At 37.3% G+C, this 23,947-nt stretch overlaps 1 protein-coding gene across 1 annotated transcript in view; it reads right to left on the bottom strand.

Annotated features, from left to right (window-relative positions):
• PKHD1L1 (PKHD1 like 1) overlaps window positions 1-23,892 on the bottom strand; it is a 156,303-nt gene extending 132,411 nt beyond the window's left edge. The window contains exons 1-9 of the mRNA XM_045078054.1: window positions 23,677-23,892; window positions 21,508-21,597; window positions 13,104-13,248; window positions 12,015-12,123; window positions 10,928-10,985; window positions 9,710-9,803; window positions 6,345-6,398; window positions 5,671-5,744; window positions 4,323-4,365 (exon numbers count right to left, since the gene is read on the bottom strand). Coding sequence (XP_044933989.1) covers window positions 4,323-4,365; window positions 5,671-5,744; window positions 6,345-6,398; window positions 9,710-9,803; window positions 10,928-10,985; window positions 12,015-12,123; window positions 13,104-13,248; window positions 21,508-21,597; window positions 23,677-23,749 — 740 coding nt within the window. The 5' untranslated portion in view covers window positions 23,750-23,892. The remainder of the gene's footprint in view (window positions 1-4,322; window positions 4,366-5,670; window positions 5,745-6,344; window positions 6,399-9,709; window positions 9,804-10,927; window positions 10,986-12,014; window positions 12,124-13,103; window positions 13,249-21,507; window positions 21,598-23,676) is intronic.
• Window positions 23,893-23,947: the final 55 nt, after the last annotated feature.

The raw sequence follows: 23,947 nt of genomic DNA, 5'->3' as shown, positions 1-23,947 counted from the left end.
CTCAAATAGTCATTGGTCAGACCTTACTGAACTACACACTTAAATTACAATATCATATGCAAAGTATACCTCAATAAAGAATTCATATTGACAGAAAAAAAGCAGGATTCCCCTTCCTGAAGGTGTTTGTGTTACCGGCCCTCCTCTCTCCTCTCTTATAATCCATTTAACATCAGAATAACTAACATTACTGAACACTTAAATATCATGCAAAGTTTTTAAGTTTTAACCTAAGATTTTTTAAAGCCTTTAATTCATTATACCATTGTATCCTTACATTAACCCCATGAGGTAGGTACAGCTCAGAGAATCTATTTATCTTACTCAAGATCACAAAGACAGTAAGTGGCAGAAATAGAACTTGAAGCCAGGCAGTTGGAGTCCTGAACCCTGGCTCCTCACCTGTGTCTTACACAGTTTTCTCCTGCCACTAATTTGCATGAGAGCACGAGGAATGAAAGCGGGTTAACCATAATCCACCAGAGTTAAATCATCCTCAATAAATACAGAACCTATTCATATTTTTTGATGGATATAGACATACACTTCATAGCCTGGAGAGCAAGGAAGGGAGGGAATCTGATCCTGGAAATTAAATACTGTTTCCTTAATTACCTCAATGAAATTCATAATAGAGAAGTTAAGAAATTCAAATGTTAAGACTCAAAGTCCATCCATTACATTTATAACATACTGAACTGGAATCTAAAAGGATAATGCAGATCTCGTGGTTGAGACCAACAGTAAATTCCTATAAATCTAACCCAACCACTATAACATGCATTTGCAAGACTAAAGAGTCTCTGGAAATCCTGCATGCTAAATTAGTTACTTAAGAAGTTCATACTGGATTTATATTGGTATGTTACAAGCCTTTCAGTTGATTTCTCAGAGATCTGAAATGATGCCAGCTCCAACAATATTGTCTGTGGTCAGATTCTGCATCTGAAAAATTAACCCTGCTTCTCAAGTTGGTAGGAAAATTGTCTCCTGAAATAAAATTTGAATGTAATTTATTTGGTATGACACTGAGGTGATTTTCACTAATTCATTGATAATGACTAGGCATTTCTCAATTAAGGCAGCCTCATCTAAACCTTATCAGTTTGGAACAGCTGTTGTTTGAACTTGGGGTAATTGAGGAGAGAAGGTTAGCTATTAAAAGAAATACAGAATGGGAGCCACAATGGACTTTAATTGGTTCATTTGATATTCAGGAACGGTCCTGAAATTTGTATAATATGGATTTTTTTTAAATTTAAAGAATGATTTAACATTTTTTTAAATGCCATGTAATCATGAAACTAGGCTTTTAAGTAGTAAATGCCATATTTTTAACAGTTATCTCAAATTCCTACGATTGTTTTATATAGAAACACAGTTTCCTCAGTTCTGAGACATTAATACAAAAGAACAGCCACTGGCTTTAAGAAAAAGAATTATAAGTCAAGATCACAGAACCAGCTATTTTAAGCTATATTTTTGCCTATATTATGTGCAAGTTTGCTGGCTTTTTAAAATGGAAAGTTTCACAGCATGTGAATGCAACACATTGATTTATATATACTTATCAATCACATTCAAGCTTGATCGCTCAAACCTATTTTTGGATAATCATTTCTTTGAGAAATATATGATGGATTTGGTGATTAGTACCTTTCATACAGACTGAGAACTAAGAATTCATCTTTTTCACCTGAAGAAGAACGACAATGAGAGCATTAAAAATAAAAAGTATACGTAGTTCAGGAAATCATTTAACACTCAATAACTATTGCTTCTAACATGATTTTCTAATATTTTCAACAAAATCCTATTGCCTTATTCGTATCAAGTTGTATGTGTGTAGGTGAGTCCTTGCAGAAAATAACTGGTAAATCATGAGACTCTAAGTCATTTGTCCCATGTAAATCACAAAGGTGAATCTTATACCATTTACATACCATCCACAATGGTTTGCCCTTGAGTTATAATATTCTTCATGGGTTTTTGTCCAGTCTACATTGGTCTATAAGAAAGTGTGCAACCCAGTCATCATTTTGTTATAACCTATTGCCTCTAGGTGTCTGGAACCAGAAGATCCTCAAATACAATGACGATGGATTTGGGCTCACCACCCCAATAGCAGCCGCATGCACGCAGGGACCAAGTATCATCCTTCTCTTGCAGTCCGTGAACATTAACCAGGAATAACATCTACTTTGATTGTTATATTACCATTCTTCTCAATCTTTTTAATCTTTTTCAATCTTTTCTAATCATTTATCTCTCTTCAGAAACAAACACAAAAAAATCCACAGATATATCCTATCATTGATCTACTACAGATATATTAGTGTTGGATGGCTAAATATTGTGATTTATTTGGATTTCTATTAATCAGCTCATTTTCTCATAGGGACACACTATCACATTTTTGGGCAGAATAATTCATTTAGGTTTGGAGCATCTCAGTCCTGTCCAAGAAAAGCCATTAGCATGCCCCAGTTACTATGACAGCCAACAAATACCCCCCATACATTTGCAAATGCACAGAAAAGAGCTGTAACCCTACCATGCTTAAAGAATCCTGTGTCAGGATGTTAAGTAGTAAGGAGATGTGGTTCTATGGCTGAGACCCTCTGATGTGGAAGCAGAGGCAGAAGAAAAGTTATTAAATTTCCTTCCTATCTAGAGCCCACTGACAAGTCCTTGAAACAGGCAGAGTGACATTCCTCTAGGCACTCAACTACCTCCACCTGAATATTTTGCTAAGAGCAAAAAGCAATCCTAGTCTGACCCCCTCTCACCCCCAAACAGGATCCTGTGGGTCTACTACTTTAATATATAAACATTGCTTTGGAAACTTCCTTTATCTCTAAACCCTCCAAGATACGTGCTGGCAATCATCCCCAAGCGTATGGCCCACCGATATATATATATATATATATATATATATATATATATATATATATATATATATATATCTGAAGGGTCTCATGACTAAGGTCCTATTAGATGGTAATATGACCTTTTCCCAACAACAGCTAGCCCCACAAGGTCCTGCAAACCTTGCTTCCAAAATTCCTTAGAGACTTATGCTATTCCTGACCCCCTCCCAACTTGCAAGTATGTAATGGACCATTCCTCACAACCCCGGGATAGCAGCTCTTCCTGGCCACGGGTCCTGTCCCCGTGCTTTAATAAACCACCATTCTGCACCAAAGAGGTCTCAAGAACTCTTTCTTGGTCATCGGCTCCAGACCTCATCGCATTGAACCTCACTTATATTCTAAAACTTCATCACTTTGGCAGAGCCCTGGAAGAAATGCTCAGGGTCTGGAGCTCGGCTGTTCTTCCAACTACCTGGATATCCATGGGCAAATTATTCAACTTTCCTGAATCTCACTTTTCCCAGTGTGCAACACAGAGGGGATGATAACACTCAACTTTATAGAATCTTTGGGAGTCTTCAACCAGACAATATACCTGAAGTGCTTAGTACCATGCCTCTCACGAAATGTTCTGTAATACAATTATCTATGATAGGAGGTTTGCAACATGTGTTGAGATTTGCATATTCTGGTATTTCTTAAACATATGGTAATCTCTCTTAGTGAAATTAGGATGTAGGCTATCTGGAACCGATTTCTAGCTTTATTAAAAAATTGTGAATAGAAGTTATTAACATATGGTGCTAAGAAGGACAATTGTGAGCTGTAACTACTATCTTTCATCATTCCATATGTCTTGATACTTTAAATGAACATTTTCATCAGGTATTAACCATGGGATTTAATTTATTCTTACATTAGTTCAAATCAAAACTGAACTATTTGGTTATCAAAAGAATGACAATTAAGTTAGAAGAGCTGTAAGACATAAAAAGAACCCTTTCAATATCACAATCAAAGACTGATTTGTTGGGGTGCCTGGGTGGCTCAGTGGGTTAAAGCCTCTGCTTTCGGCTCAGGTCATGATCCCAGGGTCCTAGGATCCAGCCCCATATTGGGCTCTCTGCTCAGCGGGGAGCCTGCTTCCTCCTCTCTCTCTGCCTGCCTCTCTGCCTACTTGTGATCTCTGTCTGTCAAATAAATAAATAAAATATTAAAAAAAAAAACTGATTTGTTGTTTAGGTAATGCTAAAGTTCCCAACAGTTGAAAGGCTGTGTCTGAGGCACAAAGTATAGAAAGGGAGTGATAGACCCCTTAAATGTTAATTTGGGGGAAGGAAGTGATTAGTTTTTTAATCTCCGGATCTATAGCACAAAGTAAACATATACTTTTATTTTATTTACCCAGTTGAATCCATTATGGAAATTATTATTTACAAAATGACCCACCTTCCATAATCACTATCCAAGATGAAGCTGACATTGTGATGACCTGGAATTAATTAAATACACAATTAATTAAATTCCCAATCACAGGAGAACAAGAACTATGTATTATAAAGCTGATTTAAAAGCAAAGAAACTTAAAATTAAAACTGTAATTATACAACCATTTATTAATCCTTAAAGACATGACAATGAAACTATCTGAAACAAGTGTCTGGCATTTTAAAATACACATACGAAGATGTCTCAAGGCTATAAGTAGAAAAACTTGATGAAATATAATAATGAATGAAGAATGATAAAAAAAACAACATAAACATAACCATCTGCCCTCAAATTTCTTTCATTCTTTCAACAGCTACTTAATCAGAGGAGACACTCTGCTGGGGGGTTGGGCCATGCAGGGTGAGCACAAGATTGCTCTTTTCCTAACTGAGCATGGTGGGGGGGGGTGGGATTCAGTCAATCAAGAGCAGTGACAGAGAGAACTAAAAACCATGATAAAGGGACGCCTTGGTGGCTCAGTTGGTTAAGCAGCTGCCTTCAGCTCAGGTCATGATCCCAGCGTCCTGGGATGGAGTCCCACATCGGGCTCCTTGCTCGGCAGGGAGCCTGTGCCTCTGCCTGCCTCTCTGTCTGCCTGTGCTCACTCTCTCTCTCTCTCTCTCTCTCTCTGACAAATAAATAAATAAAATCTTAAAAAAAAAAACCATGATAAAGCTATCAAAGAAAAGGAGAGTGAACTTGGAGAGTGGAAGGCAGGGCATTAGGGAAGGCTTTTTCAATGACATGACTTTTTTTCTGAAATTCTCAGGATGGGAGGCTTGCAAAAGGCTCTGAGACAAAATAAAATGAAGTCCATTCTAGAACTAAAAGATTATGATCGATGCTAGCTGACCCTATTGCGGGAATCCTTTCACAATATACGTAAATGAAGCCATCATGTTATATGACTTAAACTCATATAATGATTGATGTCAACATAACACTGGAAAAAAAAAAAGGACTATAAGGTCTAAGTGCCTGGAGTACACAGAGCAAGGGGGAAGAAACAACATAAAATTAAGACTACAGGGAAAACAGCTAAATTAGTAAGTGGAATTTTCTGGATGACAGAAGAATAAAAAGAAAAAAGAGAAGAAAAGAAATTTGAAGAAGTTTATCTTAAACGTAAACCTTAGGAAAAAAGTAATTTATACATGCTTACATGAAACTGAAAAGAAGCCAAGGTAAAGAGGAAATGTTAATTTTAAAGAAAGGGATAAAGCTGCCGGGGAGATCTAAGAGAATACAAAACAAGGAAACAGTCAGGCATTTCTGAGAATTAGGAAGAATGGTGATCAACATTTACCAATGTAAGTTCCAGTCGTCTTACACACCATAGAACCCATGTCTCCATTTGGATGATCTAATTTTAGACCGTACCTAACAAAATATATATGTTAATTTTAAAGTTTATATTGACACTACAGTTCTAAAATACTGTTTCCCTTCTTAAGTATTTATATAACAAAGATGTACTTATTGGCAAATAAATTAATTAATTAAGTAAATTACTGTTTCCCTTAAAAACACCTTATGGACTTTGAACATGTATCAGGTTAGAAACTGTCCCTACAACAAAAATTTCTGTGAAAATTTTTCCCAGCCTCGGTTGGAGATACTTGCATAAAGCTTCCTTTTACCATTAAATATTTTGTAGTTAATTTGGCTACCACCATTGATATTCCTCTTAGATACTTTTAAATAATACCAAGTGAAACAATTATGCAATAAAGATATTTCTCAAAATATCTCAAAACATAATAATCTAAATAACATTTCATATTGTGTTCCACTGGAGACAGTAGGGGATATCAGGTTACATCTACCTATACAAATGATTACTAACTTACTATATAAAACATTATAATTTATTCTGTATTTAAAGGATTCAGCTATACAGTATTGCTAGACATTACTACTTAAACTGGTATGTTTATATCTTCTATTTATTTTCTAAAGAAAATTATTTGAGTAACTTACAAATTATCAGACTGTGGTATGAGAAGTTCACAGGGCATTCCTCCAACATAAACTCTGTATAAATATTTTATTGGAAAAGATGAAGTTATGTTTAGTAAATCATTTCAAAATGCTTTCTTCCCACCAAGTTCACTAACACCTTATATTTTTCTCTCAATCACTTATTATTATCTATCACACATTCATTCAACAAACACCTATTATATTACCTATTATGTTGCAGTCTCTGCTGTAGATACTGGCACACATCAGGGAAGAAAACAAAATCCTGCCCTTGTGGGACTGACATTCTAATGCGGGGGAGGGGAGACCTGATAATAGGCATGATAATCATAGGATATTTGGTGTGTTAGAAAGTGATAATACTACAGGAAGAGACAATGTGGAAATAGCTAATTGGGACCCTTCTACTTGCAGATCAATGAACTCAAATACAAAACAGAGTTTTATGATTTGTAACACACAGTAAGTTTCAAACTATAGGCAGGAATTAAAGGAGGGCCATAGCCAAGCCCCACGGAATAATTAGGATGAAGAGAGCAACTAATATCCTCAGTGCCTTTGAAACAGAAATCTGGAGCTGAGAAGAGGCAGGATTCGGCTGCGGAGAAATACTGCCTTCAGAGTTCCCCAGCTGACCAGGTCTGCTACGGCTTTAGGGGTGTTCGAACCTGATGCCATTGAAAACTTGCAGGCAGGACCCACAGGTCCTGTGCTTGCCACACTCAGAATAAACAACAACAAATAAATTTGTTGGCTTCTGAGCCAACAAATCCCAGATTCAAAAGTAACTGCAGATACAAACCTGAACTCCTAAAAAGTAAGAACTTCCATTTGCGGAGAACTTTAAATGTTTGAATAAACGTGTACGCACAAATCCTTTCATTTATTATTACATTAGGTTTGTGATGCAAGTACACTGCGTTACTGTACCCATTATAGAGATTTATGGATTCATAGTCTCCTTCTAAACTCCCGCTTTCTTGCGCCTAAATAATAAATTTAGCAGCTAACAATGGCACTTGCTATGTTTAATCCTTACAACCATTTTACCCTTCCGTTTCATAGACGAAAAACTGAGGCAAGAAGGTTAAGTTGCTTGTTCAAGCCTATAGGCAGTAAGGAATAGAGCAGGAATTCAAACCCAGACAGCTGGGCTCCAGCGGTGCTCTTACTTACACCCCATAAGCCCCACAGTGGTCTGGGTTTGCCTGACAATGGCAATACTACACTGTTTTGCCATGTATATATGTGTGTGTCTAGCTAAATATATATACATACACACACACACACACACATACATATACACACACACATACATATATATGTATATACGTACGTATGGATATATGTATATATGTGTATGTATATATATGTATATATGCATATATATGTATAACATATATAGTATATATAACATATATAGTATATACGTACATATGTATATGTATATATATGCAAATACCAAAGGCTTTGGTGCTATATATATATATACACATATAACTATATATAACTATATATAACTATATATATATATAACTATATATATATACACATATAACTATATTATACTATATATAATTATATATATAATGTATATATAATTATATATATAATATATAATGTATTATTATATATTATATATAGTTATATATGTGTGTGTATATATATATATATATATATATAGTTGTTGTTGTTGTTTTTCTTATTGTATCTTTTAGACCAAAATCTCTTTAGTGGGCACCAAACCCTTTGGTATTTGCATGTCCTCTATAATTTGTACCTGGTCTGGATTTGGAGATGAGGCTGACTTGACAAGATGTATGAGAAGCAGAAGCAGCTTGAACACTCTGGGTCCCTGACTTCCTGCTTCCTGCCCAGTACATGGTCCATTGCTCCCTGCTAATGGGATTCAGGCCTAGTGAAATGCCTGAAATGCCTAGTGTCACAATTAAGATGGTAGAAATGGGACAGACACAGTTCTAAGGCCTTCGCCTCTCACATTAATAGATGTGTGAAAGTTCTTGTGCATTTATATATAGTATCTCAGGGTTTCGGAGTACATGGGCCAGGTAGCCTGAACTCTGAGGTCCCTGCTGACTGCAGTTCTTGACTTTATGAAATAATTTCTATGCTGAAAATAGTTTCTACTAAACAGAAGTAAATTTCAGTTACAGTGGGTAGGGGGAGGGAGAAAGGTCCTTAAAGATTAAGTTTCCTTTGCATTATTATAGCAAAGGATGATCTAAGGATCTAAGGATCTAAGAAGTAGAATATAAACCATTCATAACATTCAACCATATGGAGGCAAACAAAATCTTTATTTATGCTAACATTTCTCTATTTAGTACTTAATATATGTAAGGAATCAATACAAACATTTCCACAATATTATAGATGCATACAAATATGATTTAATTGAATGCTACCTCATAGAATGCCACCTAAATTACCTTGATTTCATTTGGTAAAACCTTCCAAATTACTTGGTTTACAAAATTATATATGTGTATGTGTGTGTGTGTATATATATATACACACACACATACATATATATTACCGTTTTAGTAGTTAAAAAAATTCTCTAATTGTTGTATGAACTGTTAGCTAATTTATCTATTTATCCATTTTACACCTGTATTTCATATGCCTAGAGCCTTCTGAAAGCTGATTCTGTACTTCCTTCTATGGGGAATGAGCACAGCTCTCAGTCTATCAAGACAGCACTCAGAAAACCACAGCTATGCTACAAAAAGATGAGTGACCAAGCTAGCTTCCAATCCAAAATGTGGACAATTATCTTTTGATATGAGGTAACTAGCCAATGTTACTGTCTAATCCATAGTTGGTAAATGGAGGAACGAGTGTTCAAACCTGAGGCTGTTAGTAAATTACTGACCATTTTTAGTTCAGCACTCTCCCACACATAACTGCAGTAGAAGAAAAAAAGCCAAATTGCATGTCAGGAGACTCTGGTTCTCAGATCTTGACTAAGCTATGGACCTCCAGGCTACATAGTTACATATATATGCAAAATGAGGTAGATTAGTTACAAAGTTATTCAGCAATAAAATTCTATAACTAACTCAATGACTATTGTGCTTGTCTCCGTGTGCCTTCTATTAATAAAATCTATCACAGAAAACGAAAGAATTATGCCAGACCAAAAAAGAAAGGCATTTGGTCACTGCTTCCATGTCAATGAATCTTCCAATAGTCTCCTTTTCTTCCTATAATATGGCTGAAAATACACGATTAATCCCCTCACACTGTAGTGATGTTTAATATCATCATTGAGCCCATTGTTTGTGGAATACCATACCCCACCTGAGTGATAAGAATATGTTTCCACATCAAAAGTTTACCTCAAAATCCTAACATTTTTCCCATTTGAGCTTAATGCAGTATTACTTCCATAGACATCAGTGAAGATTCTGCCTTGGATAGTTATTAATGTGCCTAAAACAAACAAACAAACAGTTCTGTATAAGATTACCTACCCATACACCCAACACTTAATACCAAAACATTAGAGGTATTCCTCATGAAACCAGGATCCAGACACTTATACCCCATGTTCATCACTATTATTTAACACTGTGCTGAACATTCTAACAAACACAATAAAACATGAGTATGTATAGTATTAAAGCAATATTTATAAGTATTTTTAAATTAAAGAAGTTTTTCATGGAAAACAATGAATTATTCAATAAATATTGCTTGGGTCATGAAAGATATATTTGAATAAACAAATAAGATCCCACTTTACTCTATACCCAAAAAGTGAATAAATCCTAGGAGAAACAAAAATTAAATATAAAAATAAAACCATAAAAACTCTTATAATGAAGTATAAATTTATATAATACTTATATTATTGGGATGGTATGGTCTTCTATAGCATAAAAATGAAGGAAGAAATAACAAGAATTAAAATCTATAGATTAATTTAATATAAAGAATTTAAAATGTCTGAATGACAGATAAATCCATTAATAAAATTTAAAAGCAAATGGTAAGTTGAGAATATATTTCTAACATATATGACATACAAATCATTAATATCTTTAAAATATAAAGAATTCTTATAACTTAATATGAAAACTGACTAGCATTAAGTTAAAACCAAGGAGATGAACAAGTAATTATAAAAGAAGAAATACAAAGGGTCAATAAATATATATAAATAAGTAAATTTAATTGTATAAATTAAGAATTAGAAACATTAAAAATAAGCTACTACATTTTTCACATAAATGCCTGAAAAAATTAGTCCCTAAAATTGTCAAGGATATAGAAAAGGGCATTCTCACATATTCCTTTTGGGATTATAAACTGCTATAATTATAATTATAATGAAGTGGAAACCAGCTAAATGTCCAATAGGGGGATAGTAAAATACTTTATAGCAGATTCAGATATAACCACTGAAAATCATTTTTTGAAATAATATTGGGAATTACTATACAATCAGAAATATGTTATTTCTAAATTATCAGATATACTAATTTTATATACTTAAAATTAAATTAATGACCACAAACCAAAAAAGATATTATATCAGCTGTCATATAACAGACCTGGAGTTCCAGATAAAGGTGTGATGTTCGTTATCATTGGGGTTCTGAAACTTCTTGCCTGTAAAATAATACTGTCAATAAGCTAATATCTCTGGTTCTTAGATTATTTACATTTAAATAATTCTATAATATAACTGTCAAAATACCTCCTTTTACATAAAGTATAAAAATAAAGTTTAGAATATTATTATTCTGCTTATTCAAGATATTTTCCTTATCCACTAAAAATTCTCTGTTAGTGTTTTTAGTTCAGAACTTTAATAGTCTATCTTCCTTTGTTATCAGCATATGTCAAACTCTAGTAATAAGGCTCTCTGGTAGCAGGAATTTGAGGGCATAAAATTACAGAAGGCCTTCTTTTATTTAAGCCTATGAAGAAAAAATAACAAAGCACATTGCAAAACAGAAACAAAACCTGGATAAAGACCATCAAAGTAAGCTTTAGTAATGAAGCTAGTGATAATTTTCTAAAGCAATGCAGGTAAAATTCTTAAGAACTGTGACACCAAATGGGAATAGGGAGAGAGGAGAATCCCAGGGAGCCCACGAGGGTGATGGAAACTCTAATACTTTTGATAGACAAAATTTTTAGAAATATATGGGATGGACCTTAGAAGAAATTTGTTATTGTAAATATCTACATGTAGGATAACTACATTTTGAATGACTTCAATGCTATGTGCAGTCATATTTTATCTCATTGCATTACAAATTATAGAGAAAGGAAAAAGAGTTATGATCCTATTTAAAATGAAGGTGAGTGCCATGAAGATAAGAAAAGGAAAACCAAACTCAGAGTACAAATGCAGAAAGAGAAAAAATAGCATGAGCAAGAAAAAAATTTAATGTATAAAAGTTTAAGTCATTAATAAAATTAAAGAGGGAAACAAATAAGATATGAGAAAAGAGACTCCACTGCCACAAAAGATGATTAAAACTGAGTGAAGTTATCCTTCGCTACATGCTAGAATATTTTTTAAGGTGGAAATAGATAACAATCGGTAAAATTAAAAAATAAAAGGCCAGTTCAGCAAGAAAGTAAGCAGGAGACCGATCATCCAAAAGTTAAAGAGGAGATTCCATATACATTGAAGGTGCATTCCCAGCTCTTGACGCGACCTCTGCAGGTATTACTTTCTGTAATAGGAACCCCGTCCACGCTGACTCTCACAGTGTAGGAATCTTCTGGCATTGCTCTGCAAAGCAAATGAAGAACATGTAAGGAATGCAATGACCCTTTTATTTAATGTATGCTATTAAGGAAAAATACTGCCCCAGACTACAAGTCATTTTGGAAAAAAAAAAAAAAAAGTGCCTAAAATTCTAATCAATGTACAGCTAAATTCCATTCTATATTATTAGAATTCTAAATGATAAGAGTTTCATTCTAAATTATGGAGGCTCTCTATCCTGAACTCTGTACTGCAGATTCTAACATCATGGACCGTAGGCAAATGCTTATTCTAAGTGCACTGGTATTTACTGAAAAGGAAAACAAATACAATAACAAAAGTCTGAAGATTCACTTAAAACAGTAATACATCACCTTGGTACAGTCATGTTATGCTTTGTTGTTTCTTTTTTTGTTTTTTGTTTTTTTAATTCTGATCAAATTTCTCTCTAAGAGAGCTTTTGCTGCTGAAACAGCCAATAAGCTTGATAATGAAATCCTCTGGAATATGTGCTACCTGTTTTATTATTAAAAGTTACCATTTAAAATGATTAATTTTTCCCATAAGTTGTTAATAACAAACATCATTCTGGACTGATAGTAAAGAACTTGAAATGTCACTCTACAAAATGGTCATCTTTAATCTTAATGAATATGTCAAGATTTTGAAGGAAATTAATCAAACTGGACAGGAAAGCATAATTTTGATATTTTGAGGAGCATCATTACAATTTAATAGTAGCCATTTGTCTTCTGAAATAGATCAATAATGATAAGATAATAGTTCTAATAACCTGGAAAAGGATATGGAGTTTATTTTATTGTGCCAATACATGGAAAGAGCATTACAAATGAATGAAATAAAGCTATAAGATAGTCTGAACATCATGAAACAAAAAAATAGCTGATCATTAGAAAATATAATTGCTAGAGTATATAAAAAACTATATAATACCAATCTGTGTATGAAAAAAATGCTCTTATTAAACATATTATAAAACATACCTAGTATAGCATGTAATTTGAGTTGAATGACTTGAATCTTTTTCTACATCACAAGAAATCGATCGGAAAGAAGAAACTAATTGCACACTGTTTCCCAACTCAGCATTATCAACTCCATAGTTAAACTGGTTTGCTTGGGCAAAACCTGGAAAAGTAAAAACACTGAATTATTATTAAAAGAATTCTCTTCTCCAAGATCTAACAATCGTCATTTGGTCCTGAATCATCAATAAATAATAAGGAATATTCGTAAGTAAATAAGTTAGCAGTTAAGCTACTTTGTATTTATCCTTATGGTTGTAATCCGTTTTGGAAGCATAAAAATTCACCTTCAACTCATTTATTCACAAAAGTAATGTTCGAGAACCTATTATTTGCCAGGCACAGAATTAAATAGCTTATATTCCAGAGGTAGGGTATGAAGGGCTGGAGAAAATCCTCTCTCCTCCTTCCCCATCAGAGTCGATGTCTGCTGAGGGTAACTACTATGAAACAAAGGAGGCCAGATGGACTGCAAAGAGAGATGAGAACAGTATAAGAGATGGGATCTTTCCCTTGAGTTCCTATAAAGCAAAATCTGAGGTGAGGACTTGTAAGCATATGGTTTATTTGAGTGGTGACCCTTTTGGGGCAAAAGAGAGTAATACCTAAAGAAAGACAACCTGGGCTGTGAGCACAGCTGGAGCACAACCTTGCTGGAAACTTCCAAGAAAAATATGACTGCCTCTCAGAATCAAAGAATCAAACCTTTCTTCATCAAATCCTGTCCAGGGGGTTAACTGAGGTTTCTCCAGGGGAAATAGCTTCTCCTGAACATTCAGGCTGCACATATGTCGTCCACATACCTTAGGGGTTTCAATGTCTCAAGTCACTGCATCAGTGAAGCCCTGGGACGGTAGACAAAGACGTGCTATGGGAACAGAAGGCAAAAGCTGCGAGCACAGACTGGGTCACAGTCTTGGGAGGACTATCTGTCATGGCTGTGGTTAGAATTCGAGGTGAGAACAAGAGACTGTGAAGCTGAGTATAAAAGGCTTCCCTTAGAGGCAACTGACTGCACCATATGGACATGCTCTGGCCCCATATTTTATTTATTTTTATTTATTTTTTTTTAAAGATTTTATTTGTTTATTTGACAGACAGAGATCACAAGTAGGCAGAGAGGCAGGCAGAGAGTGAGAGAGGGAAGCAGGCTCCCTGCTGAGCAGAGAGCCCGATGTGGGACTCGATCCCAGGACCCCGAGATCATGACCTGAGCCGAAGGCAGCGGCTTAACCCACTGAGCCACTCAGGCACCCTGGCCCCACATTTTAAAGACTATTTATTTATTTATTTGACAGATAGAGATCACAAGTTGGCAGAGAGGCAGACAGAGAGAGAGAGGGGAAAGCAGGCTCCCTGTTGAGCAGAGAGCCCGATGTGGGGCTCAATCCCAGGACCCTGGGATCATGACCTGAGTTGAAGGCAGAGGCTTTAACCCACTGAGCCACCCAGGCACCCCCTAGCTCCACATTTTAAATATAATTCATTATCAATTCTCCAAGGTGGTAACCAGGCAAAAGCTCTGCTAAAGATTTAATACAAGAGAGTTAGTGGGACAAGACACAACTGCTCTTGAGGCTATAATGAATCGTGACGGTAGCCCCTCTTTACCACCCATGTAGACTTCCTTTGCCTTAGCCAGCACTTAAGTTGAAGGAGTGACACTAGCCTTCATCCTGAAGATCTGGACCCTTGGTTGTTGCTTTATCCTTGTTAAGTTGTGGTTGCTACAATTGCCTATTCATGCTATAATTGTTTCCACTGGACATGGAAGCCAAGAGATGCCCTCACGAATACCCTGAATTTCAGACATATTCTTCCCTATCTCCATTAGGTAAAGCAACCCTCTCTCTTCATGATCATCAGAACTGATTATCTCTGGTAGGCTACTAATGATGTTTGATAAATTCAAAGTGATCAGTTCATAGTGATAGCTCCCATTCACTGGAAGTCATCCCTGGCCAAAGCATTCTCTCACTGGAAATTCAGACCCCAAATCCAGCAGAATCTAAAACAGCAAGGGCAGAAAGCACATATGCAGTTCGCAGATCACTGGGAGTGATAATGAGTGAGAGAAACTGTTCCCTTCCAGCTCCATGTGCTCTGTCTGTCAGGACATTGGAGCATGTATCTGCCATGGGATGAAGGCATATGGCATATGATAAAGGCCAGCATCCTATCCCACAGGATGCTGTTCCCAGGCTGGGATCTTAGGCTTGCCTCTTATAGACCATTCCATCATTCTACTAGGCCACGTGTTTCAGAGTAACACAGGTTTTGTGGTCATGTGCCCATAATCACAACTTTTTCTCTGTGAAATGCGTTTCTTGTTCTGAGGCACTATTTTATAGATGCTCCTGGCATTAACTCAGACTCTGGGAGCTCTCGGAAGATGGGGCTAGCAGAGGCACTGTGGATGGAGAAGGCAAAAATCTGTATTTGGAGTATCTGTTCCAGCAATAATGAATCTCTGTTCTTTCCATGAAAGAAGTAGAGTAATCCAGTCAATTTGTCCCTTAGCAACCGGTATACTTCTTGGGGAATGGCCCCTCCTGAGGGCTCAGTGTTGATCAGGTCAGGGATCAGCAACTGCAGTGGATAGCTTAGCCTTGGAGAAGGGAAGTCCATGGTGTTAACCCTGCACAGCCGTCACCCCATGGCCCCTCTATTCCTGAGCCCATTGTACAAGCTCTGAGGAAGCCAAAGAGAGAAGCTCCTGAATGAGTCATTCAATCAACCTGGTGTTTCTGTTTCCTCTGTGGGGGATCCTCTCTTGCAGGAATTAACTTGAGACATAGACCTGAATGGTTTGTGTTCATACAATGTGCTCATACACCTTCACATGCCTCTTTTCAGGACTTTCTTGTTTCTGATTTCCCAACCCCTATTCCTGGGAGAGAGGAGGCATGTGACATAAATGGTCAAGGAAATATTCTGGAAGGAGTAAGCCCGGAGAATACCTATGGCAAGTGCATTTTAGATAGAGGGAACATGCTCTTCTGGGCCCTGTGGTAGGAGCATATTTTTGGATTCAAGAACTAGCAAGCATGGTTGGAGAAATATGTGTGAGGAAAATTAGAGTGGTAGGAGATGAGACCAAAAATTGAGGGCATTCAGATTATTTTTATGAGTAGAGAGCACTGGAGGCTTCCCAAACAGAGGCATAGCATGGTGTGACTTAGGCTTGCCAAGAGTCACTAGCTGCTACTCTGAGAGTATAGACAAAGAGTATAAACTACTCTGAGAGTATAGACAGCAGTGAGTGATGGATACATGATTGATATGGGGTCAAGAGAAGATCGGAGGATAACCAGCGAAAGGAACAAATACTGGTCTCTTTTGGGGGCATTTTACTATCAATGGAAGCAGAGGCATGGGGGAAGGTAGAAGGGGGTGGAACAAGAGGAAGCTTGATGATTTTGCTCTTGCTTTTTTTCAGGTTGGTGAAATAGCAGTGTGTTTGCATGCTAATGGGTGTGATTCAACAGAACCAGAGAAACAGATGATGTGAAACAGAGCAGAAAATTATTTTTTAATTGATGAAAATTATTTTAATCTTACTATAAATACCTGAAAATTCAAAACTAGATTTGGAAGTAGTTAAATATCCATTAAGTAATTTTATGCCACATAAAAGTATTTTATATTGCTAGAACAACATTCAATTTCAAAATAAACCCAAGAAATAAAATCCATGGTTAAGATTAATTGGATATTATTCTATTGATTAAACCCTATAACTAAATATTCTCCTAATAAAAATGTTTAAAAGATACTTAATAGTATTCTAATATGCAGAATAAATCTATGAAGTTGCTGATGTTATAATATTTTCTAGAATAAAGTTAAGTTAGTAAAGAAATAATTTTCACTTCAAAATCTAAAATTCCTAAATCCTGAGTCCTAAAAGCATGTGCGTTTTTAAATGTTACTTTTCTCTAAATACTGCAAGTGCTTAACAGTAAAACACCACTGTTGCCAAATTGATGACTAACAATATTTTTGAAGTTATGAAATTTTTTCCTTTGCATCCAGGTTATCAATATAAATTCATAAGTTATTTGAATTTCAGCACTTAATTACCTACAATCCACATTGTTCCACAGTACAATAAATTTAAAATCAGTAAGCCAGAAAAAATGTTAAACTCAGAGATGTAGATTTAACTCTAAATTCAATGTATATATATTATTTATATTAGAAAAAAATATTGTCAAGTAGTTTTGTAGTATGTTTCAGAAAACAATCACTCTTACCTTATAGGCTCATATTAAATAACCTTTATTAGGGGCACCTGGGTGGCTCAGTGGGTTAAAGCTTCTGCCTTCGGCTCAGGTCATGATCCCAGGGTCCTGGGATGGAGCCCCACAACTGGCTCTCTGCTCAGCAGGGAGCCTGCTTCCTCCTCTCTCTCTCTCTGCCTGCCTCTCTGCCTACTTGTGATCTCTGTCTGTCAAATAAATAAATAAAATCTTTTTTAGAAATTAAAAAAAAAAAACCCTTTATTAGTTGAAGTGGCTGAATTGGGATCGCTAGACATCTGTGGTGTGACTGCTTTTTAAATTATTGAACATTTTCAGCGTTCTAAAAAGGTCCATTAAAAACACGAACATTGCCTAGTTTAAGGACTTCATGGTACCAGATGTTCACCAAATGCCAACGCCCCTAAAACTCTAGCTCTCGTAAAGCTGCTTCTTTGGGATGGTGCTCTTTAAAGGAACCCTAACATCCTGGATTCGCATCCCACTCCTGCACATCCTTGCTGTATGACTTCAGCCACTCAAATTTTAGAGATGAACTCTCTCATTTTTATCTTCTCATTAGAAAAATGACCAGGGGGCACATGTGTGGGCCATTCGGTTGAGTGTCTGCCTTCAGTTCAGGATATGATCCCAGGGTCCTGGGATCGAGTCCCTGCTCAGCACTCCCCCTGTTTGTGCTCTCTCTATCTCTCTCTTTCTCTCTCAAATAAAATAAAATAAAATAAAATGGAAAATGACCATAATTACCCACTTATTGGATTGTCAGGAATACGAAATGAGGTTATATATATTGCATAACATAATACTTGGCTCCTATGTTAAGTGCTCGGTTGATATTTGCTCTTATTACTGGTCACAAAAATCCTGAGATTTAAGTTCAGTGTTAATATCCCTTTTTAAAAATAACACAGAACTAGTAAGTGTTATGGCTAGGATTTGAATTCAGGTTGGCAATGTCAACCTGGCACCTGTGATATTCAGAGACAAACAATATTTAAAAACATACATTATAAAGCTATTAGCCATTGCCCTATATAAGTTCCTCCAGACCCATGTTCTTAACACTTCTCCTATCCATGATAGGTAGAAAAAGTAAAAAGGGTAGGGATTTTAATAAACACCACTTTCTCCTCTAGGCTTAAACGGTAACCAAACAGAGCTCATCAAATATAGGCTAAAGTACAAATATAAGCATCAATTTGACGTGTGAAAGACACTTGCATTGGATCTGTAGTTTTGATTCTAGGACAGCAGTTACTGCTAAAATGGAATTTTGAAAAGATACAGGAAAACACAGAAAAGCAAGTTACTTGTAAACCTGCCCTTTCCTTTTGCCAACTGTGCTTATCTTTGGTGTTCATGCTGAGTTTGAAATACACAGAGGGCTGCTGGCAACTAACTAAGGAAAGTTTTACTTGTGGGGTGGCTCAGGATGTGATACATGTATTTATTTTCCTCTTAGGCACATGTCACAAAATTGATACGGTAACACAGATCTGCATCTCAGCATTCCTGAGACAAATACAATTGAAAAAAAATTAAACCAACAAAAGATGATATTGTTTTTGGCTTTGTTTTAATGCCATATATATTTTTAATGTCACATACCTATATTTAATGTCATATATATTTTTACATACTTATGTCATATATATAGACCTATCTCCCTGAAGTAAAAACATGAGCCAAATCAATAGGATTTATAAATATTCTCATTACAAATATTGCTTAAAAAATTATAGAAATATTTCTGACTTGTTAGCTAATTCCAAAGAGTTAAAAAGCCGCACAAAGGAATCACCTCCTAAAAGAATTTCAAAATAAAATATAATTCTAAATAAAAAATTGGGTATAAAGAGGATAGCTCTGGAAGTACTCCAAGGGACAAAGATTACAGGAAGGGTTGGGTGTACCCTGGATACAGAAAAGGTTGAGGCTTTCAGATGGAAATTCCTGGCATATTGATGTATTTTTTTTTTCTTTTGCAGAAAAACTGGAGACAAGACTTGCCAGGCACGCAAACCTGGTTCTCCTGATAGCAGCCCAGGCTGCTATCATGGAAAATGTGTGTAGTTGAAGCCGGCGGTTGCCATATACCACATGGGGCTGTTTGGATTTCTCTAGTTTAAAACAATGCAAGGGTGAGAGAGTACAAACCAACTCGAAAAGTTATAACAGCAAAACAATGAAAAGGAAAAGTACAGTGTGTGAAGGATGATTTCTAAAGGATGAAACCAAACTTATAACATAAGAGCAGGATAATGATAAAAATAAAACAAAATAATAAAAATAAAAAAACTCTAATTTAGGAAACAGATAGTATCTATGGGTACCTTAGATACATCATCCTTTTCAATCATCACAACAGCCCCAACAGGTAGGACTTAATACCCCACTTTACTGATGAGGAAGCTGAGGCTTAGGGGAGGAACCTGCCTCAGTCACAGAGTGGGAAGGGGTAAGGACAGACCTGAAAGCCAGTCAGACAGGACCAAAGTCCCTGGGTTTCCCAAAACATTATAAAAACTATATAATTCAACACTTCAGGTAGACAAAAGTATATGTAATAGGGAAATATCTAGGGAAAAAAGCCAAAAGGAAGATTCTACTCCTTCCATTTTACTGATATTTTTCAGTAAAAGGAACTATTAAGAAAGACAATTGAGAAATACAGGTATAAATTTAGAAACACTCCTGAACTAATAATCAAAATGATAAGACTCCTCATTAAATCAGTCCTCTTAGTTGGAGACACAATTATGTCCATGATCATGGAAATAAAGTGCTCAAAACACTTTACTTGGGCATCATAACTATAAAATTATGGATCTTTGGCTCCGGAAGCACAGCCTGTAGAACAAGTAATGCACTAGCAAATTTTGGCCTGTAAAAGTGAATGTGACATGTGGAAATGGAAAACTCATGTGGAATCACCAAAATACTAACAGTAGTTCTTTCTAGAGAGTGGAATCTCAGAGAACTCACTTTCTAAGTCAAATATTTCTTTATCATTTAATTTTTTCATCCTGACTTTTATAAAAATAAAACATTTTTATAGTCCTACGGGACCAACACTTAAGTAATCATCCAGCAGTTACAGTTCCATAGAAAATGTTCTTGTGTGATTAATAAATTAGCTCTGCAATGCAATTCTAAACATGAAGTATGGGTCAGAGACAGCACTGATGTCTCTGATTATGTGAATACAGTTCCTCCAAATAAATTTTGTTCAAGTAGCACATTCATGGAGTTTTGGAGGTCTGGTCTGTTTTGCAAATTCATTACATTGCTCTATACACATTCTCTATATATCATGAGCCCTGAAAACCTATATAAAATAGTCTTAGATTCAGCTTTTTAGAAAGACAGGTGCTAACACATTTTTAGTCACCTACAGTATATGGTTAAGGCAAGAAGAGGGAAGTCAAATCACGGCGAGGATGCAGGTATCAGCCATTCCAATAGGATTTGACTATTCCATGATGCTCTGTTAGGAGCATTTGGAAATTGAGACGGATGGGAAAACTGGAAATTCACCATGACACCAGTGACACAGGATACACTGTGACTCAGAGAGTCTATGAAAGAGCAAAGGTTAGGGTTAAACTCATAAGGAGGTTCTTCCAAAATGCCTTAAGAATAGAATGTTTTGTTTTGTTTTGTATTTATAACGAAAGGCCATCTGGGTCTGTCTACTTAAACTCAAGCCATGGCTCCTGGATCTGAAGGAGTTTAGGTCTCCAGACAGGAAGAAATAGCTGAGTGGTTGTTTTGTTTTGTTTTGTTTTAATTGGGGCATTTCTCTCACGGCTTTTAAAACTCTGTTAAAAACCTAATAGCTTTCATGGGGTGCCTGGGTGGCTCAGTGGGTTAAGCCTCTGCCTTCAGCTCAGGTCATGATCTCAGGGTCCTGGAATCGAGCCTGATATTGGATTCTCTGCTCAGCAGGGAGCCTGCTTTTGCCTCTTTCTCGCCTGCCTCTCTGCCTACTTGTGATCTTTCTGTCAAATAAATAAATAAAATCTTAAAAAAAAAACAAAAAACCCTCAACCTTGACCCCCCCCACAAAAGAAAGAAAAGAAAAGAAAAACCAACCATACCTTCTCCTTTGATAGTCAGTCTTGTTGCTCCATTTATGCTGCCATATTTAGGTATTATTTCTGTGACTTTGGGAATTATTTTAGAGCCATCTGAAAGATAATAAAGCACAGTAAAGATAAAAGCATCAAGTACTTCAAGCATCAAAGTTGGTACCAGATCATACAGTATTATAAGAAAAACATCACAAAGGTGATGGGACTGAAAGTAAATACACCCATATTTTACTCGTGGTTCTAGTACTAACCAATGACTTGACAGGGAAATAAGCCATTCACTTAATTAATACTCATTAGCTTTATGCAAAGCACTACCTGAGGTGCCACAAAGGGTGGTAATAACCCATGATCATTTTCACCATTCTTAATTATCATATTATAAAACATTTATTAAACCCTTAATTTCACGTAGCGCTCAACTAACTGCAGATCTGTAACTACAGGTAGCAGCCCACACAGCAGCAGACAACACTGCAGAAGTAACATCGTGGAGAAATAAGTCATTCATCATAAAAGCACATAAGGAATGCAAAGAATAAATGAAAATGAACAGAATAGACCAGGCACCAAATCTAAGGGTGCATTTTAAGAAGAAATTGTTTTCTGTGATGGAGTAAGACTTCAGGAAAGATCATTTCTGGGATCGCTTTAGCCTCCTGATTATAGTAAGTTCTTACTTTAATGGTTACCAATTCCTTCATTGAACGGTGTAAGTGTCCTGGGGATATAAAAATGTGTTCACGGTCTCAACCTCCCAAAACCTTAGCTTAGACAGTATCGCGTGACAGGAGAGCAGAGGGGCCATGGTTGACCAAGAAGGGGCACTTCAACTAACTGCTCATGTCCTGCTGACTTCTAGAAAGAAGGGTTGTCCCTGCTGCATCTTGGAGGGCAAATATGAATAGCTAGACTGGACCAAGTATGGGAGAGAGAAACAGAGCTCTAGAAAGAGGGAGGTAGGTGCCTATGCAAACTACAGGGGTAAGCGAGCTGCTTCTCTGGAGAACTCTATGCTTTTAAACAACTCAAAGATACACAGTGGCTAAAAGGGCTCGTTTTCCATGTCAACTGTGCAAATCTGTATTATTAGATCCAGTAACAATTCTCGAAATAGGAAAAATTGAAGTGGACAAAAAGAAAAGCTATAGAAATTACTGTTTCAGGGCGCCTGGGTGGCTCAGTGGGTTAAGCCTCTGCCTTCAGCTCAGGTCATGATCTCAGGGTCCTGGGATAGAGCCCCGCATCGGGCTCTCTGCTCAGCAGGGAGCCTGCTTCCTCCTCTTTCTCTCTCTGCCTGCCTCTCTGCCTACTTGTGATCCCTGTCTGTCAAATAAATAAATAAAATCTTAAAAAAAAAAAAAGAAATTACTGTTTCAAGTAGATGTATGAGAAAAGGTTAAAGAAATTATAATCATACAGGTCATTCCTGCCGGCAAAAAGTTTAGCACGGACTTCAAATGTCAGGGGTCTGACTTCGCCAAGAGCTCCAAGGCTGATTCTGCTTCAGGCACGTTCGTAACTTCCAGCAGCCCACAGCCAAGAGCAGGAAACTCCGGCAAGGGCTCTGGATCCTATCTCCAAGACCCTGCTGCTCTCCACCTATCTCAGGTTCATCCTCCCTTATCTCCACCGCCAACTCCAATTTCTTATCTTATCAGGCTCTTCCAACCCTCTCCTGGGTATTACTTGGAAGGCAAAGGCAGCTGCCCCTTAAAGTGACTGACACCAGGCACAGACACCCATTCTTGTCCTACTGGGGGACACTGCCCTCTCTTCGGTGGGGGAAAGACACCCAAGAAGAGAAGAGAGAGGACTCGGATTGTGCCCCCTACCTCCACCCCCAGCCAAGTTTCAGTGTCTTTTTCAATTGAGCCCCTTGTGGGTGGGGGCGGTGCGGTTCCATAATTCAAGCAGTAACTCTTAAGACTTAAGAGCAATCCCTTTTCTCTCTTCTCTTCTCTTCTCTTCTCCTCCTCTTCTTTTCTTCTGTGTGTGTCTGTCTGTCTGCCTGCCTGTCTGTCCGTTAGGCCTGCCTTGCAGGTCCCGGGTCCCAGGTCCCCAGGATGCGCAGGGCTGGTGCCGGGCAGTCCCTTCTCTCCCGCGGCCCCGGGAAAGCCAGGGTTGCGTCTGCACGGACTTCTGCTTGCCTCCCTGGCGCCCCGGAGGAATTACCTGCGCGGGGGTCCGTGGCACACAGGAGCAGCCCCCAGAAGCCCCAGGTTCCCAAGAGCCACAGGTGTCCCATCGCCGCGTCCGTCGCGCAGCCTGCGCGCGCCGCTCGCTCTCGGCCGCCGCCAGCGCCGCGCTCCGCTCCGGGACCGCGACTCGCTCGCGCGCGCGACTCTTCCCACGCGCGCAGGCGGACTCCGCCACCCGGGGCCCGCCCCGCCCCGGCCTGTCCCGCGGCCCCTCTGCGATTTGCTGGCAGTTACAGCTACCCCAG

Source organism: Mustela putorius, unplaced genomic scaffold (genome assembly GCF_011764305.1).
Source record: "Mustela putorius furo isolate JIRA1106 unplaced genomic scaffold, ASM1176430v1.1 tig00000228_pilon_pilon_pilon, whole genome shotgun sequence".
NCBI lineage: Eukaryota > Metazoa > Chordata > Mammalia > Carnivora > Mustelidae > Mustela > Mustela putorius.
This window is presented reverse-complemented; position numbering and strand designations above follow the sequence as displayed.